Consider the following 25,039-nt stretch of genomic DNA (forward strand, 5'->3'; position numbering starts at 1 on the left):
GACCACTGTGAACCAAGGGATTGAGGAAATAACCTGGGAAGGGAGAAGGGAAAGCTGGAGGGAGAAAGGAGGAAGATGATAAAGCAGAAAAATGGGGTAGCTAGAGGTAGGTGCTTGGAGAACCAGTGAAGTAAGAGAATCAGGAGATCTCTGGTAATCAGGACTAAAAAAAAAAAGGTTTAAGAAGGAGTAAATGCCACAGAGAAGTCAAGTATTCAAGAATTAACCAAAAATAGGCTCCTGGATTTAATCCTTGGGAACGCATGGCTAGCCTTAAAATAATGATGCAGTGACAGGACCAGAAGTCAGCCTGTATGAAGAAAAGGAATTGGGGAGAAGAACAGGTTGAGGGGGATGAAGTGGAGGCAGAAACTACATATAGTAGTTTAAGGAGGAAAATTGTTGGGACGGCAGCTCCAGAGAGTGTTTAAAGTCTAGGACGGGAGGGGGGTGGAGAAAGAGCCTGTGAAGTGAGAGAGTGACGATGCAAACTGAAAGGTAGCTGAGGAGAAACCTCTTTGAGGACAGGGCTCATCTTCCAGATTAGGAAAGAGAGTGGGTAGCAATGAAGGAGACTAAAAAACAAGTCTGAGGAAAAAAGGAGGTCAGCTACGAGGCCTCACATCGGACAGCCAAGTCTGATACAGACTGCATTTCAGTATAAATTAGGTCTACTTGAAGAGAGTGGGGTTGAGAGACCGCAGAAGGTAGAAGAAAGCTAGAACAGATGTAAAAATTACAATCAGGAGTCAATTAGAAATGGGCAAAATGTTTGCCAAAAAGTACTGAAGGCTCAGATGAGGTGTTAATTGGGGCACAAACAACATGATTCCTATCCTTGCTCCTGAAAACCTTCATTGCCTATGCACAGGACCAAAGGTGGGGTTTACCCAGGTTTGGGAATGCAAGTAGTTCAGAAACCTGGTTGCACATCAGGTGCTTGTTAAAAATGCAGCTTCCCTAACCCTACCCCTGGAGATTCTGAGTCATTTTGTCTAGGGCAAGGCCTGGGAATTTTTAATTAGCACTCCAAGTAATTTCGATGCAGCCAGCAGAACGGCATTTGGCAACCATGCAAATCATCAGAATTATCTGATATACTTTTTCAAAATACAGATTCATAAGTTCCTGTCCAAACCTACTGAATCCCATACCACTTTCATATTTATAAAGTTACATGCAACGAGTTTAACTCCTTTTTTGACCATTTTACAGCAACTACACGTAGAGAAGAATTTCAATACAACCCTGACTCCAGCAGGATTGGATCCAAGTGCAGATAACCTGGAAGTCCACAAGCAATGGCCCCAGGCGGACCCCTAATCACTGTCCAGAAAGGTCTCTGTTCTTCTCTTCACCAGCTGGATCCATGAGACTAGGTTTCTTTCAGTAAAGGAAAGGAAGGCAAGCAAGGAGGTAAATGTAGAGTGAGGATCTCTCAAAGTTCTTAGGTTCACAAGCTCACATTCAAGGACAGGTTCACATAACTATTCATTAAAAGACCAAACCCACTCTTTAAACTCCTCCTGGAAGTATGAAAACACCTCCTGGTTTCCGTCCCCCTGAAAGATTTCCTAGTTTCAGATTCCATCTTCAAGCAACTTCTAGGAAACCTTAATGATATTGATGTACATCACCATTTTATTATAAATCTTTAAATTATTCCAATAACATTGAAGACTTTTTTTACTGAAAATATACTATACACTTATTAATGTTACAAACACTACAAACCCTAGCATGTATAACATATTGTTATTACTTTGCATTTTCCCTTTCAAAGCCCTGGGAAAACCCAAGAGCTGGGGTTACAAGTATGCAGGCTCTGAAGCCAGTGAGACCTGGGTTCAAATACTGCCCTGCCACACTTACTAGCTGTAGGGCATTGCAGTTAGACTTTCTGAAACTTGGTTTCTTTATCTCTAAAATGGTAATAATACCACCTATCCTGCAGCATTGTTATAAGAATAAGAATTGAAAATAATACACATATAGTCCTGGTTCAGAGCCAGCATTCAATAAACAGTAATTTATCTTATTGCTTGTACCCAATTCCCCTCCTCGTCTTTCCTTGTAAAGGTGAAATTAGTCCTTTAAAAGTGCTCAGGATATTGGAATATGTGTTGAAAATGTAGTATTCCAGTCATGGTGAACATTGGGCAAAGGAACATGCATACAGAAATCTTGCAATATATAATGTGAAACGCACCTCATTACAAAGTACTCAGGTGCTGAACAAATTACAACAATTTGTAATTTTAAATGTATTCCTGAACTTATTAAAAAAATAAATAAATGAAGGAAGTCTCTAGGGCCAAATGCAGAAAGACAAGTCATGTAAATGTAAAAAGTGTGAGCTAACCTGGAAGCTCACACTTTCCGGGGGCAACACCATTCACAGGAATCTAAAGCTCTGGAGAATAGGGCTTTACAGGAGAATAGAAGGCAGGGTCTTGGGCTTGTGCAAAAGTAAAGAACTGAACCTGAGGCCCTGGCACTAATGTGCCACACGGGAAGGCACTACAACTCCGATAAAAGGGTGATCTGGGGAAAATCTGCCCTCTGTAAAAGCAAACCGATGAGAAAACCTGTAGATCTATGCTAAGGCTAAGAAGAAAAATTAAGAAAAACGTCTCCCTTGAGAAAGCCTGGTTTCAAATTTACACTGCCTTCAAGTCAGAAAAAGGACTGGATAATAAAGTTAAAGTGGTCCTGTGTTGGAAGAAACCCCACCGGTATGTGGCAAAAATAAACGTGAATACTTCCTATGCAAAAGCATCCTCAATATATGCCCTTCAGGGATTCCTTCAGAACTAAGGAATAATTACAAGGCCACAGAAAACCATTCAATTATACTCAGAGGAGGGATAGGAAAAAAGGAAGAGGCATAGAAAAAGCTAGACAAATAAAAAGCACAAAATGGGATGACAGAAATAATTACAAGAATATCAGTAATCAAAATATGAATGAACCAAATTCAACTGTTAAATTATACTATCGGATTTAACAACAACAAAAAAACTACTTTACACTGTTTACAATAAAGCAGATCTAAAATATAAGGGCAGAAAGGTTGAAAATAGAGGCCTGGAAAAAAGATATGTCAGGAAAATGCTAACCTGAAAAAGAGCTGGAATAGTTAAATTAGTGTCAGGCAAATTAGACTTTAAGACAAATATGATTAATTCATAATAAGGACCATTACATCATAATAAAAGGTTTGATCATCCAGAAGCTAAACAACCTTTAATTTAAATAGACTTTATAAAATAGCCTCAAAATATAAAGCAAAAGTTGACAGAATTATAGCAGAAAATGGACAAATCCATCTTTATAATAAGACGTAACAACTGCTCTCAACAGGTTAAACAGAAAAATTAGTAAAGATAAGAAGATGTTAACTCACAGTTAACAATTGATTAAAAGAACATACATAAAACCTGACACCCAATATTTGAGAATACACAAACTTCTTAAGCACACATAGACCATCTATTTTAAAAATTGATCAATTACTAAGTTATAAAATAAATTGCAGCAAATTTCAAGATAGTAGTAGTTCACAGAAACTACATTTTTTTGGACAACAATATTAAGGTATAAGTCAATAACAAAGTAAGTTTTAAATGCTGATACACTTGGAAATTTAAAATCATACTTGTGAATAATTCAAGGATCATAGTGAAAATGTTAAAATACTTACAAATGAATAAAATATTACATATCAATTCGAAGGATGCAGTGAACCTTATGATCTGAAATGTTTTATAAAAGGAAAAAGATGAGAATTAATGAACTAAGCATTAAGTTTAGGAAGTACAGAAAAAAGGACTAATTCTAAAGAAAGTAAAAGGAAGATCGTGAAGATAAGAAGAGATAGTAATGGAACAGAAACAATACTAGCCAAATGTTGGTTTCTTTGAAAATGCTCATAAAATTCATTACTCTCTGTTGAATTTGATCAAGAAAAATGAGAAGGCTCACACAAATAATATTAGGAATTAAAAGAAAGGAATAATTCAAATACATAGGTTATAAATATAGGATATTATAAAAAGCTTTATAATAAATTGAAAATCTAAAAGAAATGATCATAGTTCTAGAAAAATATAATGACCCATACTGACTCAATTAGAAAGTTTATCAGCATTAAAGAAAGTGAACCACTAGTTAATCGTTGCTCAGAGAAAAGAGTAGGTCCCAACATCATCACTGGCAAATTCAAGCAATCCTTCAAATGGGTAGATTATTCCACTCTTACACAAACTTTTCCAGAGAACTGGAAGAAACAAAGCAAAACTCTCCAACTCATTATGCAGGGCAAGTGAAACCTCGATTACAAAACCAGGCAAGACAGTAAATTGGCAGGCCACTCTCACTCAGGATAATATATGCAACTGAGTAATTTCAGCTCTGTAAGGGTTCTACATTTTGTGAGTTTAAAATGCAAATACTTTTCAAGGTATCACAGAATGAATTGGCACCTCTTGGGAATTTAATCTAAACCTACTTTAACTTTTTGATGGAAGCAGACCCTAATTTAGAATAATTGACTGGTGTAAACTTGTAGCGAGGCAGATTTGGTTGAAAGAGGTAAGGCTTTCTAAGCCCCTTTTTTTACCCAGAACCATGGAATAGGGCGTGGTCACCCAGCAGCTGAACACTATTTGTCAAAACACTAGATCTTTCTACTTTTAAGGCTACAGATCATGGAAAGGGGACTAATTGTACCCAGTAAGATACAGTAATTACTTTGCAGCAAGAACTTTGAGTTTCAGCCAGTTGACAACATCGAAACAATGTAACAGCTGTAGAAAAGTTACTGTTAAGTTCTCTATCTCAAAAAAAAAAAAAAATTCTGGATTTTTTTAATTGAAATTTTAAAAAAAGGAAAAAAGGGGATCTTCCTTCTAAAAGCACAACTGCCTTGTAGAAACAATTTATAGACCAGTACAATTCCACTCCCCCTTACTTCTAGGAGGACACTGAATCATTTGTTCACCTACTCAAAGGGTTTGAGCCAAGGTGATTTTAAGTGATTTGAAATCAATCAAGGTGATTTTAAGTGCTGTGAAAACAGTTGATGATTAAAAAATCAGACAGTAGATGAAATTAATTTGAAAATAATTCATGAATAAGTTAACTTCAAAACAAAGCAAAGCATTTCCACTTGATAAGGAAGAAAACATTCTTTGATAAACTAGTACTGTACTTGTTTTAGAATGAATCACATCTAAAAGTGGAAGAGATTTCAGAGATTATTTCACCAGTGTCCTCATTTTGCAGATGAGAAAATTGAGACCTAAAGAGCTAAGGTTACTTGTTTACCTTTTTTTTTTTTTTTTTTTAACACAGCACAATTACTGCCCGTTTCTAATGTGACCATAAATTTGTGAAGTTGTCATCCACCATGTTTTTCTGCCCTACACCCACTACAACTTCAGGAAAAGGACCAGAAAGGAACATTTTAAATCTTCAGTATTTATATTCAAACCATCATAACAGCTTTGCTTAATCAATACAAAACGTGCGACTGAAAATAAAAGTATTTGGATTTCTGCTCCTTTAGAGTTTTTCCTCATAAATTGGTCTACCTATGAGACATCTCTGGCTCCCAGATAATAGGAGCACAGAAAGGGTCGTTTCAATCCAGCCTTGGAAAGAACGGAACACTTTTACAGGATGAAGGTAAGGTGGGTTTGAGAAAATTATCTTGAGAACTTCAGTTCCTAGATTCATGAAAATTCAGAACTCAAAATACTTATTGCATTACTGATATCTGAATCTATTAATGTGAAAGCAGCAATACGAATTCAATTTACTTATATGAAGAACTTGTTTTCTCACGAGTAAGTTGCAGGTGGGAGGGAATTAAGTGTTTGTATTAAAAGGAAAACCCGAGGCACTAAGGACCGCTGGTCCGAAGCCTTTCTACAGCAAGGATGGACATCAGCCTCTTCATCCTACATCTCCCCACTCACTGTACCAGTACTTCACAAGCTCTGCCGAAAGAAGGAAATTTAGCTAAGAAACTAAAAATTCAGTATCGAGAAAATGGGCCTTATAATCTTAAAAATAATTATATCTTTACTTCCGGAATTTTCTGAGAAGTGACCTCCGGGGCAAGCTCAGGACTAGGCGAGTTCCTGCCCAAGGTGCTTTGGGGGAAGGGACAAATAGTTAAGACAAATAGTTAAGAGAGGGGTGTCCCCGGCTGGTCCCCCGCGCAGCCGACGAAGGGGCGCGACTGCTGAGCGCTCGGCGCCTCCCTCCGGGCGACATCGCGGCTCCCCGCGTCCCCCACGGCGCTTACCTGTGGCTTCCGCGTGCGCCTGGCCCCTGGAGGCGGGCGCCTCGACCCGCGCCAGGACAGCCGAGGGCTTGCTCCAGGGCCGGGGCGTCCCGGGCGGCAGGTAGGAGGGGTTGGACTTCCGCCGGATCGCCACCCGCCTGAAGTTGTAGGTGCCCTCGCCGCTCATCACGCCCGCCTGGCTCGCTGCTCCTCTTTCTCTCCCGCCCTGGTCTGGCTGCGAGTCAGCGTTCAGCCGGCTCCGCAGCGGTGACTGGACCCCGGGGGGCGTCGCCTGCACGCCCAGGCCCGACGCGACTCTGGAGGGGGACTCCAGGGCTGCTGCTCCTCGCCGCCGCCCCTCCGCTCCGGCGTCTCCTTGGTAAATGCCTGGTCGCCCCTGCCTCCCCGGGACGCTCCGGGCACGCCGAGAGTTTGGCTGCGCTCCTTCTGCGCCAGCCGCGACGTCTCGGTCGCTGCGGCTCCCGCACTCACCTGATGCGGCTACTGCGGCGGCCCGGCCGAGACTTCTCCACTCGCTCCTTTTCTGGAGCCAATCGCCGAGGCCCCCGGGGGCAGGACGCGGAGAGAGGCCTGAGATCAGCTTGTTTGCGCTGCCGCCTCCTCCTCCCGGCGGGGAAGCAGCCAAGGACACGCTGTGCTGAGCCGAGAGGAGCGCCCTTGGCGCCGCCCCCGATCTGCCCTGCCCCACGGGCTCCCCGATTGGCTGAGGGCGGCCTGGCCTGAGCGCACCTGCGGCCGCACACCTGGGCTGCAGGGAAGTTCCCCCGCGCTCACCTGCGAGCCGCAAACTGGATTAGGGACGAGATGGAAGAGATAAAAAAGAATTAGAGCTACCGTGGACTCTGTCCAGGGTCTTGCCATGACGCACAGCCACACGCTCAGGGTCACCTATGTGTCTCTAGCAGCTGGGCTGAGCAATTGGAAATAGTCTTTTTGATGTCCCAGAACTATGCAGTGAGATAAGTATTTGAGGTTAGGACACCGAGGTGCGGAACCTGCAATCCACAGCGCTGCAAAGGTAGATTTCCCTACCCGAGTGTCAGCACCAAAGTCTATCCTATTCCCACTGAACCAAACCATCCAGGAAACGGCGAAGTGGTGTGTCAACGTAACAGAGAAGAGGTGGAGCTAACAATTCACAGGTTTCCAGAAGATATCAGATATCAGATCCTCCATCACCATGAACTGTTTCAGGACTTGAGAGTTCTTTTAATTTGTGACGCCAAACACACACACACACACACACACCAGCTAAATACCAAATTAAATAAAATACATTTTAAATTGGCTTTATTACCTGCATTTAAAAATTCACTACTGTCTCTAATAAGGAAAAGTCTGTATTCCAAACATAGAAAGATACAGAGGCAAAGGGCAGCATTCCAAGTACCCCCGATGGAGCCCACAGACTTCCCAGTCATCACTTCCATCTTGGAAGCCATCCCAGTTTCTTCAGATGGTCCTTCACCCAAGTGACATCTCCTCCAGCTTCCTGAAGTGTAGCTCATCAAGAAACCTTAGTGGGGTTGGCTGCTACCTCAATAAACATCATCCCCTAACTTTTTATGCATCCATTCAGAACTTCTTAAAGGACTTTGCTCCCTTAAGAATTATTATCCTTCTATCACTATAGTACACCTAATTATTGTTTCTCTTTCCATGTAATTGCAGTGTTATCTATCTACCATGGCATATAGTATCAGAAATAATTTAAACATACTTTCAGATAGAAATTAATACAGAAATGGTTTTTAACCTCCATATACATAAGTTAACTATAAGTGCAAATTTCTAACAATTTATTTGGCTCAATACAAAAGGTGATGTTGCAGTTAATAAAACTGTACCTGCAACCTAGCTTAGAGCAACCTATTTTTAGGTTATTTTTAACTTATTTTTAAGTTAGAAGATGATGGTAATCTTCTTTTAGAGAACCAGTTACTGCTTATTTGACTTAAATGAAATCTCTTCACCCCCCCCACACCACCACCACCGCTCCGTACACCCACAGAGAAATACTTTTCTCAGTAGATAACTCTTTCGTGGAGAACTGCAGTATATACACCTGCATGGGGCAAAAAGGTATCATACCACAACTATGTTGGCCACAGTTTTGTGCTTGGATTTGGACATTTTTAGGTGCTTACCTTATATGTAGTTCTATTTCTTTTCTTGGTTCAAGTTGTTCACATTTGCCTAATAATATATTAGCTCGCATTGGTGGATGTCTAATTCTCGGAGTGTTTTATAATGTGTACATCATCTATTACTTCAATTGGTGTTGCTGCTGCTGATTTTCTGATAGAAACCGTTTCAAAGGGACTTTGCATTTGATGACTATGCTTGGCAACACTAACTGAATGGAGTCAACAGAAATTTGTTTGTTCTTAAATATTGTACTTCTAGTCTTACTATAGTATTTTGTTTGTTAAAATAGCTAGAGGAAGTTTTCCACTAATTCATTAATGCATATTGAATGAACACTATGCTAATTACTGGGAATACAGATGAATGCAACAGACGGGTGCTTACACTCCATGTCTTTGTGGCTGGGACAAGGATGTATGGTCACTAAACCCCATATCATTTTCCTTGGGAACACAAGGAGACCACATTTAAACCTTCTTGTGCTGTTAGGTGGAGCCAGATAACTGAATTCTAGTCAAAATTTGGTGGGCAGTAGTGATATTTGCTATCTCCAGACTGGCTTCTGAAAATTCATCATGAAACTCTTCACTCCCTGTTTTCTGACTGCCAGCTGGAGCACAGCGGAGGCTGTGAATCCTAGACTACAATGGAGCCACTGCATGGAAAGCCGGGGGCCCAGAATCACCCATCCCCCCAGAAAATAACAGATTAATTCAGACAAGAAGGATGCATAGGAAGACTATGGAATGATTCATGTTCCTTAAATTTTATTTTTATATTTGTTTTCCAATGTAGCTAAAAGGATATGTAAATTGATACACATCTTTTCATTCTAGTTAAAATGTGTTAAACAAACATTCAATTTCATTGTAAAGACACAGCCAGTCTCTGAGATTTATCTAAAGCCTATTAAGCAAGGTTAAACCTCAAGAGAATACTCAGGAGAAGAATTTTGAATACTCAGGATCAAGAATAATGGTCAATAACTTATCAGCTACTGATACAACATCAATTCCAAAACTTGAAAGAGAAATCAAAACTTGAAGAGAAATCAAAACTTTGCTGCAGATACAGTCATTTTAATCTTACAGAAAGAGGAAGCTTTGATGAAAGCTTTGATGGAAAATTGTGTTATTTTCTCAGTAAAATGAAGTATAAACTTATTATTTATTCACTTTGATTCTCTCACTGGGTAGGAATTTATATAAATGTCAGTAAAATAAAGGTCACTAAAAGGTGTGAGTCATGCTGACTTTGTGTAGTAGCATTAGGGAGTTGATATACAGAAGATAATTTCATGAGGATCCATTTGAGGTAGATGATACATTTATTTAATAGGAATTTAGCAATCTGATATTTTGAGTTGACACAATTTGAGCTTTCCATAAAGTTTATATGTACATATGGATGATAGCATTGTATAATTTCTAACATTTTAATTCCTTTATATTTGACTATGCATTGCACATATTAATGGCTTTCTTGAGGCAAATGTATTCATATATATTTTTTTCTAAATCCTTTGGCCTCCTCCATTTGGCCAGGGTACACATTTCTTAGATTTAAGGGGCCACCTGACTGACATGATACAAGATTTTGGCCTTGCACGTAAATTGACCACTATTGCTCTTAAAAAGGAGGTGATCAGTGTTTTGTTAAATGTTTCCTATCCAAAAACTACAGAACTCTCACCCTGGAGCCAGGACAATTATGGCATAGAATGATGGAAAGCAATTCTATATTCCTCTGCCTCTTTCCTGACCAGGAAACACAAAGGTAAGAATGAATATTTGAGCTTTCCATATCTTATCAATTATTTTGGTTAATTAGCAGTACTGTTAATTGATGCTCTAAGACCACCATATGGTTTAAACAGGCCACTTTAGTGCTATAAAATGGTAGGAAACATGTGAAGTGACTGGGTCCAGAATGTAAAAGATAAGTTTATTAGTCCAAGGGGCTGCATTTATGGATTATATGAATTCTCAGGCATATATTCTATTTCATCAGATATAAAAGGCCAACAATTGTAAGAAGAACCAAGAAAGAAAGAAACTGACAATTTAATCATGACAAAATGTTTTGATGATCATTCAGTGAATCTTGTTTCAATTTTTTTAAATCTATGCTGAGGAATTTGGCAATTTCTCTGCCTCTGTGTTGATTGGTATGTGATAAAAAAATTGTTTCACACTTATCTAAAGAAGTAACACAGCTTAATCTATTTATAGGTATCATCTTTTCTTTGGATTCAAAAACACTTGATTTTTTTCAAGGAAATATGGAAATACAGTCATTCCTCCAATGACAATTTTTGCATTACAAATATCACATTTTCACCCACTACTCAGTTTCTGGGTCTTTCTGTATATATCCTGGAATTTTTATTTTAATTCCAGTTTATAGTGACATCTCTTTGTAGACATTTTAAATGACTTTTAAGCTGAACACATGCAGACTTACTATATACATAATTCAATAACCAACTTTACACATGCACAGACAGTGATGGTATTTTTTTTTTTTAATTTTTATCAGTATCCATCTGGCCTTTGGCAATTATATGATCCCATTGATTATAGGATGTGTCCCAATTTCAGAGATGTTAAAATGAAAAAATAAAAAATGCATCTCAAAATAGATGAAACATGTAAACATATGTATGTGTGTATTTTACATATTTTTTCTATTAGGCTTTTTCTAAAATTTTCTCTATGTTCCTGATTTAAGCAAATTTCCTTTAATCAATATCAAATTTTTAATTAATTAATTTACTTATTTATTGCTAGGAAAGGCATAGTCTTTAAGATAAAATATTCTAGAATTGATCAGTAGTGAACTAGTTGCTCAGATGTGGCTGGTCTCTCTCTAAGCCCACTTGGCAGGTAAACTCACTGCCCTCCCCGCTACCTGGGACATGACTCCCAGGGGTATAAATCCCCCTGGCAACATGGGACATGACTCCCAGGGATGAGTCTGGACTCGGCATCATGGGTTTGAGAAAGCCTTCCTGACCAAAAGGGGGAAGAGAAATGAAACAAAATAAAGTCTCAGTGGCTAAGAGATCTGAAATGGAGTCAAGAGGTCATTCTGGAGGTTACTCTTATGCATTATACAGATATCCCTTTTTAGTTTTAGTCTATTAGAATAGCTAGAAGGAAATACCTGAAACTGTTGAACTGCAATCCAATATCCTTGATTCTTGAAGATGATCATATAACTATATAACTTGTATGGTGTGACTCTGTGACTGTGAAAATCTTGTGGCTCACACTCCCTTAATCCAGGGTATGGACAGATGAGTAGGAAAAAAGGGGACAAACGGTAATTGAATAACAGGGAAAGAAAAGGAATATGAGATGTTTTGAGTGTTCTCTTTTACTTTTATTTTTATTCTTATTTTTTTTATTTTTTGGAGGAATGAAAATGTTCAAAAACTTGATTTTGGGGATGAATGCACAACTATATGATAATACTGTGAACAACTGATTGTACACTTTGGATGATTGTTAGGTATGTGAATATATCTCAGTAAAATTGAGTTTAAAAAAAGTGAACTAGTGATCAAGAGTGAACTAGTGGTGGGGTGGATGAAGAGGTTAGAAAATTTATTTTGGAATTATAAAAAGTTCCATATCTCATTCAATAAAATGTATTTTTTTCCTGTTAATTTGGTCTTATACATCTTAAATATATTACTTCATAGATTAATTAAAAATTAAAGATTACAATTAAAATATTGTGGCAAGCAAGGTTGTCTACCATCCTTTTCCTTGCTAACAAAATCCTATTTCATTTGAATGTTGGCAGCAATGTGGTCAGACAAATTGTGCTCCTTTATCATAAAGCTCCAGGGAAGCTGAATGCGGTCAGGTGATCACGGTGAGTCTGTTTTCCTTTGCCAGTTATTGGTTTGGGGGGATATGTGACCAGGTTCTGCTCAGTGAGTCTAGAAGGGAAATCCGCTAAGGGCAAAAACAAAAACAAACAAACAAGCAAAAAACAACACAATGAAAGGAACCAGTCCCTTACCCATCATCTCCCTTCTCTTCCTGATTTTCAATTTAGTTTTGTGAAGATACAGATGCAAGTTCTGAGCTGCTGTAGCCATTTTGTGAAGAGGAGGGAAGACATTGCCTATCTTCTGAGGGTGAAGAGCAGACTGGAGGAACCTGGGTCACTGATGAGTTCAACACGCTAATGAATCATCTCTGAAACATTCTAATGTCTTGATTTCTTGAAAAGCAACAAGATAACTGTCCTTATCAATCAGGTTTTTATTTACTATGACCAAAAGCATACTAAATGATATAGGGAAAATAGTCTATCCAAATTTTAAGAAAGCATTTAAGTTGTGAAATTATATTTTTATATTGTTTTTAATGTTTTATTATTGCCATTTAGCAAGGTTTTATTTTAGCATGCATTCGTATTGCTTTTTAATGAGATCATTTAGATAAGGGGTAGGCAAATGACCTGGGAGCCAAATCTGGCCCACCACCTGTTATATTTGTATGGCTCATGAATGAAGAATGGTTTTTAATGTTTTTAAATTGTTGAAAGAAATAAAGAGTCTATAACATGAAAATTATGTAAAATTCAAATTCCTGTGTCCAGAAATAAAATTTTATTGACCCCAGACAGCAGTCTACAGCTGTTTTCACACTACAATAACACAGTTGAGTAGTTGTGACTGAGACCATATGGTCAGCAAATCCGAAAATATTTACTATCTGGCCTTTTAAAGGAAAATTTGCCGATCCCTAATCTAGATGAATATAAGAAACACATATAAAAGGTTCATTTTATTTTGAAAAATGATTAAAATATCATTAAAAACTGTGCTTTAAGCTCTGTTGTATTAAGCTTTTGTACATACCATGACAATGTTGACATAAGGTGACACATTGGGGCTAAAGATAATAGTGTTGACCTATAATTCTAAATTTACATCTTTCTCCAGTGACATATTACTTTACCACAAGGCCCACACATCTAAAGGGTATTTGCAGTAGCCCACATAGGTCTGCATGAATAGGATACAAAATAACCGTATTCAAAATATCTTGATCTATCCCCTGAAAAGTAACAAACTATAAACTGAAAACAAGGATATTTTTTATGAAATATTTTCAATAGCTTTTTTTTCAAAGTAGGCATGCACGGATATCTAATAAACATTTTAATGTATTGGTAATCAGAAATATTTTTAAAACAAGTTATAAGTATTTCCGTGCTTCAACTTTCTGTCATTATGAGAAAACACTTTCCTAATTGTTGAGTTTCCAAAGCTCAATTCAGACGTAAGTTCATGGGATGTATCCCTTTCTGCCATAAATTATAGCTATATATATATCTATATATAGACATATATATATATATTTGTCTGAGTTTCCTTTGTAGATTATAGACGTCTTGAGTCAGTCTGTCTAATTCATATTTGTATCCTCTGTCTAATTCGTATTTGTATCCTCTGCAGCATCTTGCATAGTGGCTTGCCTGTAGTAAAATACTCAGTTAAATATCTTCTAATAAAAATATCTGAGAGGAAAAAGTGTCATAATAATAAATGAAAGGAAAATTGTCATGTATGCTAACAGTAATTCCTCTTCAAAGAATAGACCATAAATAGTCAGAAATTTAGACAATTCCTGTATAAAGATACTAATGACATCACTGTACAGGTAAAATTATGCATAATTTTACCAATAATGAGAGTATTTTTAAAAGTATACTTTACCTATCTTGTAGAATATTACGCCAGCCTTAAAAATACTGTAGTTGAAAAATGTTAATAACATAAAAATATTCACTATAGAATGTTAAGAGAATAAAAGCAGGATTCAAAATAGTGTATTCAGCATGATTCAAGGAAAGGGACCAAAATGTCAATAGTTTTCCTTAAGAGATGAGATTATAGGTGAGTTTTATTATCTTTTTCACATTTTCTAAATTTGCTACAAGGTATATGTATTGTTTTTATTACTAGGAGAAGAGAAAAAATATTTGGGGAATAAATGAATGAAAGGGCTTGGCAGAGCCTCATCTATGGCCAATCTGAAGGAGAATAATCTGATTTATTCCAGGTGAAATCGATGTTTTTATCCTGAACTGAGCAGGCGTCGCCCAAACTTCCTGGCTTGTGGCAGAGATGTAACCTCTGTCCAAGGACAAAGAGAAGCGTGGCCAGGGACAAGTATCATGAGCAAGTCTCAGCTGTTAATAGGATCTTGAACTTAAAAAGCTGACACTGCCTCCACAGCCTCTATGGTATGATCATCACTTACCCAGTCAATTCTCACCATATGTCTTTGCTGCTCTAAAGGATATTTAAGAACACAATCAGTTCTTGAATAATTTGTTCAATACTTATGCACAGTTTTCCACCTGAAAATTGACAGTCACAGACTGTGTTTGTTTTCCAGCTTTATCAGAGTACATATCTGGTACATTTTTAACTACATGATATTGTTTTAATTTGTCCTAAATAATGGGAATACTCTAACAGCACTGAAGATATTCAGTATAAGGCTGCAAGTACCAGAAGAATACCATTACTTCAGCACATATTCCAGATTTTCATATTTGGTAACTGGTATAATTTTGCTCAATTGGTTGATCATGAAGGAATTTTTGAGATTCCATTGGTGCGTATAGTAGGTGGTCAATAAATGTTCATCTACTGACTGCCACAGTAATTTTTGGTGGTAACTAAATTATTTATAAAATAATAAATAATAATAAATAGTTTAAATGATCATGTGCAATGTTATTATCAAGAGAATATAAGAGAGGAACAAACTGATACCCACCCATTGAACTCTTTGGAGCTCATTTGTCTTTTGCTTTATTTTGACAGGGATTTTTTTATTCAAATGCACAGATGTAAGCAAACTATATGTTTCTGTTCATGAAACACTGTTATCATAAGATGTTTTACATTCCACATTTGGGTTTAGTTCATTTTTCAAAATATTGCTCTCTCCCTCCATCATTCATCCACAATCCAAATTCAATGAAAATGTTTCCTTTTAATCTTCCATAATTATTTAGCTATAGCTTTGAAAAATACTAATTACATCGCACAGTTATGTTCAATTTTTTTTTTATTCCTGTGTTTTTCTGTATCTGTGCTTGTATCTGAGATCATCGCCTTTCTTCATTTCATGAGAGTGTGCAGCTGACAATTTCTCTCCGTGCATTAAAGTCTAAAAGTGTCTTTATTTGATATTTGTTTCTTGTTCAGATTTCATGGACTTTGAAGATTGGCTGTAGGTCTGTTCAATACTCCCTTAATTCCAGGACCCAGGCTGAAGAATCTCCCCTATCTCAGACATAGAGATCAACTGGCAGAAGGAAAAGAGCAAGAGCAGAATTGTGTAATGGCTCTGAAAAAGGCATGTGCACTTGTTTCATTTTGAAAAGGCTGATGTCAATTTGACAGAGAGAAGGTGGAGTGAATGCTTGAGGTCAGTCATACAATGTACCACACCCGTTATAGTGAAAACAGGAAACACAACTAAGGAACATTTTAAATGAAGCCAAAGAAGGTTAAATATTACCTTCAAAAGTTAAATATTGCTTTCAAAGTGTCAACATTTAGACAAACAGCTAATTTTTTAATAGAGACAACAGAAGCCAGAAGCATTACTTTAATAAGAAATATACATTTAGGTTGTAAGCCATCAGAAATTTGTAGCTGTTTGTTACGACAGCATAAATTAGTAAAAGCTGACTGATAGAAGACTACAGGTGTCTATCATCATCTGTTTGGATATGGTTTCTGACCCATTTTCTATCTCCTCTCTTTTTAGGATTATAATTACAGTTATTTTGCACCTTTTTTTCCCCACTATGTCTCCTCTAATTGCCAAGAATTTTTGTCTGTGTGCTTCATTCTGGATATTTTATTCTCTCCTATCTTCCTATTTGCTTTATTTCTGTTTAGATCCATCTAAATTGCTGACAAATCCATCCTTGGAAGTCTTAATTTTGTGGACTATATATATTTATAGTGTGAGGAATTGCATTTGCTTCCTTATAATTTTTTTATGTGTTACAGTGCTTATATCATAAAATAACAGTTCATTGAGTTTTTACAAACTCAACATGCCCTGCAATCAGAACCAGATCAAGAAACAGAAAATTATCACCACCCTGAAGCTTCATTTCTGTCACTAGCTCTCCGAAAATAGCAACATAGATGAATTTCACCTTTTTTTATACTTTATATACTTAAAGTATACAGTGTTGAGTGAAATAGCCAGACCCACAAGTTTCATTCTCATTCTTTTGATTCTCATTCTGTGATTAAATTAACTTTGTTAATAAATAAAAATAAATTAATTTATAAAATCAGTAAATAAAAAATCCGTGAGATATTTATCCATTCTATTGTTGATGACTATCTGCATAGTTGCTAATTTGAAGCTGTTATAAATAGCTATTTCAGTCCATGGTTTTTTGGTGAAGATATATATGCATTTCTATTTCATATACACATGGGACATAGAGTTGTTGATATAATCTGGACACCAGTCTTTTTGTCAGGAAATGTATCACATGTTTTTTCTTCCATTGTTATGTGCTATTTTTCACTCTCCAAATGTTGCCTTTGGTTGATTAGTTCTTAATTTCAGTAAAGCCCATTTGTTTATTTATGGCAAGTATTCTTGTCTTCTGTTTAAGAAATTTTGTTTATTCCACAATAGTGAAGATGATGTCTTATGTTTTCCTCCTAAAATTTTTCAGATTTCGTTTTTATCTGCAGTCCACCCTTTACCAGGATCTGGCCCCTCACTATCTGACATCTCAAGGGATGTTGCTGGTCGTTCTGATTTCAGGAGGTAGCTCGGGTAAGAATAGAGAACCTGTTTCTGCACCAGTCAAGACGCCCTTCGCTATCGTCCCCGCAACCAGCATCACGGCTGCCGTGGTCTCCCCCTCTGCCACAGCCCTCGCCCCGTCGTACCCACGGCTTCAGCGGACTGTCGCCGCCGCCCCAGGTATCCGCCAGCCGGGAAGGGTGGAGGCCTCGTAAACTAGGACCTCCTGTCTCCTGGCAGCACAGGAAGGAACTCTCGTATGTTGGAACCAAATGAACTCTGGAGCTCATTTAGTTTTGATTTCAACAGGAGAAACATGAAGTTATTCCATTTCTCTGGTCTGACCTCACTTTCAAAGTTCAAAAAAAGTTTATTGAACAAGAAAATTTCCTTTAAATTTAAGGTTTACATCTTTTAAAAATATAGAAACTAAACAGTAATGTGCACAATGTATTCAAATGTGGTCTTTGGTGTATTCAATATCCAATAAAAATGTATTTCTGATAAGAATCTCCAAAAATCTTGTTTTTCTCATAAAATGTTCAACTTGAAACTCAAATGATGTTATAGATAATGGTAAGCTGCCATTCACCAGTTTGAAAACAGCCATTTTCAGGTAAAGAACTCTTAAAGGAGCACTTTAGTCTGGTGTATGTAATTAAAATCAGATTATCATAATTAATGCCTGAATCCAAGTCAGCCTTACTTTTGCACCTGCTGGAAATAAGAAGCAATTTAGAGAATTCTTCATAGGAAATTTTTCAATAGACTTTCACTAGGTAAGATTTTCATCAATTGGGTTTTATTTTCGTCTTTTTAATTTTTATACCATATCCATACTTACTCCGGCAAGTAATTTGATGAGGCCCTTTCTCTTTTATAGGAATATATTTAGTAACATGGCCTTTATTTTCCTGTAAAGTAACCCAGAATTAGGACAACTATTCATGTGAATAAACAGAAGGCTGACTTTTAAATATACATATATATTCTTTCTGTCATTCCTACTGAAATAGCCAAATTTAATGTTTGAATCCATACAATTCTAAGAGAAATGGTAACACTCAGCAATGAACTAATGCAAGCTTAAAAATTTAGTAATATCTTTGCTTACCTTTGTATGGGGAAGAATATTTGTGAGAATATATTTTCAAAGCTGCCTTTAATTTTTTAGAAACTTTGGTTGAGAAGGTCATTCATTCAAGGAGAAGAAGGCATGACACATATTTCTAAAATAAATATGATTTTTAAGCAACATTTTAATGAAATAAAATCTATTCATATTTTATAATCGTTAACCAAAATCATTAGGACTAGTGTTTGAAAATGCCATTGTTTAATCTTTGTTGATGTTTGATATTTTTAGATAAATAACTTCTAAATACTGAAAATATTTGAACAATGTAGCAGTACTTTTTTAAAAATTGAGGAATCATGATGCAAATAGTGATTTTCATCTTTTTCTTTACTGAACCCACACTGACCACATCTAACATTGTAGCATTTCACTCTCTCCTCACCCTAACCTAGCATAATCTCTTTTCCCTGTTCTACTTTCTTCTTTTTTTCATAAGTTTCACCATCCAATGTATTTGGGTATTTATACATTTATTATATTTACTGTTTTTTGTATGCCTCCTCCATCTATTCTAGATAGGTGATTCAAGCTTCAAGAAGGCATGCACCTTTTTTGTTTTGTTCTCTGATGCATCCTAAGTCCCCAGACAAATGTGTGGCACAAAACAGGTTCTCAATAAACATGTGCTAAATTAATGTTTATGTGAATGAATGAATGAATTTCATCTATATCAATCTAGAATTTGAACAAAATCTCATGCTTTCAAAAACCCTTTTGCTGACGTAGCCTGTCTTAGAAAAAAATATTTCTCTAGAATTTGTGCTTTTTCGTTTCTGCTTCACTGTGAAGTTTTGGAGAGCCCATATTTTATTTTTAATTTTTGAAGATATATTTCTATGGTGGAAACTGAATCAAAACAATATAAAAAGGCATCTACCAATTAAGGAATCTTGCTTCCACCCATTTCTCTTGCATCCATCTCCTTTACTCTTTGACAGACATGTCTACAGGTTTCCACTGTTAGTTTATCAAAAATAACAGAAATAATTAATATATATTATTTCTCCCTTACTTATGTACAGAATAGCTTACTATATATGACAGCCCACATTTTCAGTCAGTGGATTTCAGTGAGCTAAATACTTCTTTCCCCTTTGATTTATTTGGAAGAAAATATGAAGATACGAATCACTTATCAATGTTGGGCTAATAGCTCTTTTAAATGAGGCAAATCTTCCTGTGACATTTGACTGACTATTAATAATTTATAACTTCAAAGGAAGTCAAATTATGAAAGTATCAGTAGGGTTCTTAAATTAATTTTACTTCAATATTCACTAATTAAAATGTCTACTGCTGATATTTTGCAGATTTCTTTTAGAGGTTTTGATAATCTCAGTACAGTGTGGTACATACGTCACAGTTTAGAAATTTTGAGTTGACTATCATGGCTGCATTGGGATAAGGGGGTATTGCAAGATGCAACTTTACAACTCTTAAAAGGTATTGCCATTTAACTTATTTTTTCCCAGAACATAAGCACATTACTTTTTCTTCCAAGTAAATAAACTGGGAAATCCATTCTGTTAAAAAATAAAGTAAAACTTGCAGTGTTGAGGGTCTAAAAAGCATTAATACAGCATACTCTGGGCAGGGCTGGCTCATAACGTGCAATCTCTACATTCACACAGTTCCCTGCTTAAACCACAAGGGCCCCATAACTTTCCTTTTTATGCTTTCATTTTATTTGATTTAATTTTAAGAGCATTTTAATGGTTTAATGCTCTGTTGTTACTGTCTTGAAATTTTTAATAATTTTTGAACAAGAGGCCCTACATATTTTTATTTTGCATTAGGTCCCATAAAATTACATAGTCAGTCCTGTTCTGGGGTGTGAAAAAGACATCTACTCTAATATTTACAGTTGCTTTTACCTGATTTTAGTAGTAACAGAAGATAACTTATTGAATTAATCTTTTATCTCCCACTGACAGAGATAATGAAGAAAATGAGATATTCTTACATTAGCAATTCTTTACTGTTTTACATGAGGCACTTATAGTTAGGATATATTTGTTCATCTTTATGTTGCTTTCTACATTTAAATTATGCTAAAATTATGTTTACTTTTGACACTGGCAATATTTTTGCCAGTGAGATTTATCTTCCTTGACAACTATGTTGTGGATTAATTATCCTGAGCTTCTTCTTAATGCATATAAATGAAAGCTGATGCACATTCCATCAGATGATTTCACCGTACACATTAAGTCTCTTTCTAGTACAATGTTGTAGGTCTAGTTCTTAGATTCACCCAGAGAGAATGACGGGACTAACCATTCACTTAATTTAAAGGCCATTTTTTTTTCCAATTAGTTGGTATTTAGTGCCTATTGAAAGTACACTAGGTGACTTTAGGTTATATAAATTCATTTGGTGCCTCAAGGCAGATGTAGTATAAGAAGTACTAGATGGCGAGGAGCCAAGGAACCCACTACTCGGGAACTTATTACTCTAACCCAAAACTGATTGATTTCCTGGGATGTACAAGTCAGTGTGTACAAACAAAAGAAGGAAATCCCTTCCACAAGTTCTCAATGGTTCTGGCCTCTTTCTTACCTCGTGGGTTGTAGGAAGTCCCCGCATCGTCCTTACAACATTCTAGTGCTATCCAAGTTGCCAGACAAATGTGGGAACAAGAGACTCTCTTGACACTTCTGGAGACTGCTTCAGTTTTTTAGCTTTTGAATGTGACAAAAAATATCTCAGCTTTATTGCACAAGAGAAGGTCAAGGTCAAATGGACTTATAGATCCAACCTCAAAGAACAGCAATAGCTTTTGGAAGTGAAAAAGGAGAGCTTTTCAGGGAAGTTTATGCTATTATTTCTGCTGTTATATTTCTTCAACAGGTAAGCAAGCAACTTTAGCTGGCATTGTTCAGTGCCCATGGTGGGTTAATTTGATTAATTTTAATGAGGAATATATTAGAGGCTTCTACTCACTTAGAACTCTATGTAAGCCCATATTCTGTCTTTTTCTCCCCCACCACCCCACCCACCCCCAGAAATAAAACTGAATCAAAGAAGATGACTTCTTAAGCGGCGTTTTACTACAATACATACACGTAAGAGCTAGTAAATTAACCTCGCTCAACATTTTGGAACTTGGCAGTTCCTTCATATGAAGAACAAAGAAAAACTGTCTCCCAAAATAAAGCCTACAAACTTCCTTCTTCTTTCATTAAATAATGTTTCCTTTTTTAGAGCAGGCATTTTCTCCAGCCTTGACATGTTGGTACATTTCTAATCTAATTCAGCTAAGCGTTTCCTTCTGCCAAAATATCCTTTGAGAAAAGATTACAAGTTAAAGAGAAGATAAATGGAGAAAATGGGCAAAGTTGATAGTTAATAGGAATGTGTAGAAATGTTGTCAGAGTAAAGCATTTTGTTTTTAGTTCAAATAAGTGCTAACTTTGAATAAATATATTAATCACATAGAAATTCACATACTTCATTTTTGTAAGTACAAATCAAAATGAATACAAAAAAATTTGCTCAATTGATAAAAATGTAGCATAGATGAAATGAACAAAAGATAACCAGTTTATTTACTGGAAAGAGTTATGCATTACACCATATTCAGTTGGTAACATAAACCAAGATATAAGAATTGATATATTGGCTTCTGATTATTTTCTTAGCACTGGAGTGCCTTTTCCAACCACTGAGTGCATGATCAGATGACACAAATACAAGCATGTATCATATGGATTCTCCCATGAGACATTCACATAGGCTTGTCTACAATTTAAAAAAAAAAATTAAAGGACAAGCAATAATAAATTCATAAGAATTTTTGAATTTAAAATAAATTCACATATCATTGAAACCAGTTTCCTTTGAAATTTGGATTTTTAAAAATAATCAGCAACAAAAGAATTCCTCAGATCAGTCTTTTAGTCATGTTTTCATATGGTATTATCATTAAGTTGAAACACTTCACATCATTTAACCCCAAAAGGTATAATAACAAAATTGCAATTAAATGTAGGAATAGCTGAATCATTACAACAATAATTATACAGTGTACAAATCAGGGTTGGCCACACATTATACGAATGTTAATACTGGAAAGAAATACATTATCAGATTCAGGTATGGTTCATCACATATGCATAATCATGCAAATAAAAACACTGAGTAGATTACAAAAATGCCATAAAAGATTTCCAAAGAATTGTTTAATTGACTCTTAGCAGATCATTGAGCTTAAACATTTTGTGGCAATAATTTTTCAAAGATTTGAAAAATTTGGCGCACAGTCAAAACTACGAACCCAAACAACACAATGATTCATCTGTATCTCCATTATCTCTATTGAAATAATGATTTGTCAACTAAATTATGACATTTCCCTTTATAGTTCTCTGATCTTTGTATTAAAATGCTTCTTTTAAAAAGAAAAACTCATACACTCACACTAAGTAGCATGAGCCTTTACTTCTTAGTGTTTTCATTAGAGAATCATAATAATCAAAGAATCATTCTGAACAAAAAAAAAGTTAAAATAAAAGCGTTCTCAACCAGTGTTCAATGGCAAGTTAAACTCCAATCACAGAAATAATCTGGCTCAGCAGTTTATCCAGGCTTCAGTTTAAATAGGGTAAATTTTAAATAACTCCAGAGGAAAGAGATAAAAATTCACTGAGGATTAGAACCATGCATTTCAATACGGAAAGGAGACCAGATATAGATAACAATTTCCTTACATTCCTAATGGAAAGAAGATCACAAGAGTAATAAGACTTCTATAGTGTTCATATTATGAGTATGAGAAAACTTATATGATGTGAAATTCTTCATGCAAACACTTTACACTGCATACGTCTATGCACTCACATCCTTACACTAAAGGTAGTTAATTGCTCTGCATTTTCTTAAATATAGTATCATTTCTGGAAAGTCTGCAATTGGGGAACATATCTTGATACTAAATATCTCTTTCAGTTATACTTTGAGTAACAAGGATCAAAGAGATGGCTAGATGAAATCTTTCAGATGTTACCATAATAAGATTGGGCTACAAACGTAATACACCAGAGACTATGCAGTTAACCTGGCATTTAAATAAAGATGATTTAATTACAGACACAACTCATCTGGGGTATTCCTACAGACAATGGAAAAAGTCATCTGGGAGCTAGATTTGTCTTGTATATCCACAGAAAATGATTTTAAAGTAAAAAGTTTCTTATCAATATCAGCACTGATCATGCTAATAGCACTCCAGTTCAATAGCTTCTTAAAGAATTATATTCCCTTTATTTTCATTTGTTTGTTTTTGAGATGGTAATGTTCCCTTTATTTGAAAACATTTTCTCATAATTTTTTTGCCATCTGAAATACAACGATTATTTTAAATCACTCCAATTTACAAACACACAAAAAACCTGGCAGGCAAACTTTGTTTTAAGAATGTGGACTTTATCCTAAGAGTTTCTTTCAAATCTAGTTTAACTACAATAGTAATATACCTGTGGCACATTTGGGTTGAATAAGCAAAGTTGCACTTGCTGGAAATCTATCAGTTTCACTGATGTCTCTCCGGGAAGACAGATTATGTCTTCTGGCTGATTAATATGACAATTATCCATTAAATTTGACATTTTTATCCCAGCAGAAAATGTATTTCATTTCTTCCTTTTTATATTTTATAATTTCCATTTTAGAATTGTAGAGGATTTTATTTAATATAGCATACCAGAAAATTTCCACATTCCTATTTATTAGACTGATGTTTCTTTTTGTTTGAAACTGAAGTACTTATCTGTACAAGAATATTTTTCAAAGCATGGAAAAAGCAAACACTGTAGGTTGGAAAAGATAAAATTTGAGAGCTATTTACCTTCCTGAGGGATTGCATACCTTCCATTTCTATTAAGTATTCCTGAGGATGTTTGTTTATTAGACTTTGACTTTTTGTGGTAGATGTATTACTTCCTGAACAACTTTAAATATATTATGAAATATAGCTGGAAGGAGAAGTCCTATTTTCTTTTTATCCAAAATCTTGGAAAAATTAAGACTGCTATCCTATTTTCAAGGGATAAAATATTTTATGTCTAATCAGTACAACTTAAATGTATTTTTTATGTTTAAAATAAAAGAATCATAGGATTATGGACTCCCAGAATTATAACACAAGAGTATAGGTTATTTTGCCACTTAATCCTTACTAGACCACCTATAAAATTCAATTTTTAAAAACAAATCTTACGGTTATTAATTTCAATGATCAATATCTCACACTGAAGACTCCGTTTTACTTGCTCTAGTCAGTAATGATATCTATAGCTGGTAGCTGCCATTTGTTAAATTTTTTTTTGCTTGAAGAAATTATTGTATATACTTCCTCTTTTTTAATCTAAATAAAGCATAATCTTCTAAATAGGTCTTTTCTTAATTATCTACTAACTTTCTGTTTTCTCAAAGTTCTCCAAATTCCTCCTATTGGAACTCAGAATTGGATACATGAAAGGGATCTGATGAATCATGAGTTGATTGGAAAGACTAATCCATGGGTCCTACATGTCCCGTGCATTTTAGGGTAAGGGCCATTTATTGCTCCTTTTTAGTTTACTTTTTAATTAATAAAAATCCTCAATTGGAAAGCCT

General features: G+C 35.8%; 1 protein-coding gene across 1 annotated transcript in view; it reads right to left on the reverse strand.

Moving 5' to 3' along the window:
* Positions 1–6,914, reverse strand: part of FGD4 (FYVE, RhoGEF and PH domain containing 4) — a 224,280-nt gene extending 217,366 nt beyond the window's left edge. The window contains 1 exon segment of the mRNA XM_037846493.1: positions 6,314–6,914. Coding sequence (XP_037702421.1) covers positions 6,314–6,479 — 166 coding nt within the window. The 5' untranslated portion in view covers positions 6,480–6,914.
* Between the last annotated feature and the right edge of the window lie 18,125 nt (positions 6,915–25,039).

Source organism: Choloepus didactylus, chromosome 8 (assembly GCF_015220235.1).
Source record: "Choloepus didactylus isolate mChoDid1 chromosome 8, mChoDid1.pri, whole genome shotgun sequence".
Taxonomy (NCBI): Eukaryota; Metazoa; Chordata; class Mammalia; order Pilosa; family Megalonychidae; genus Choloepus; species Choloepus didactylus.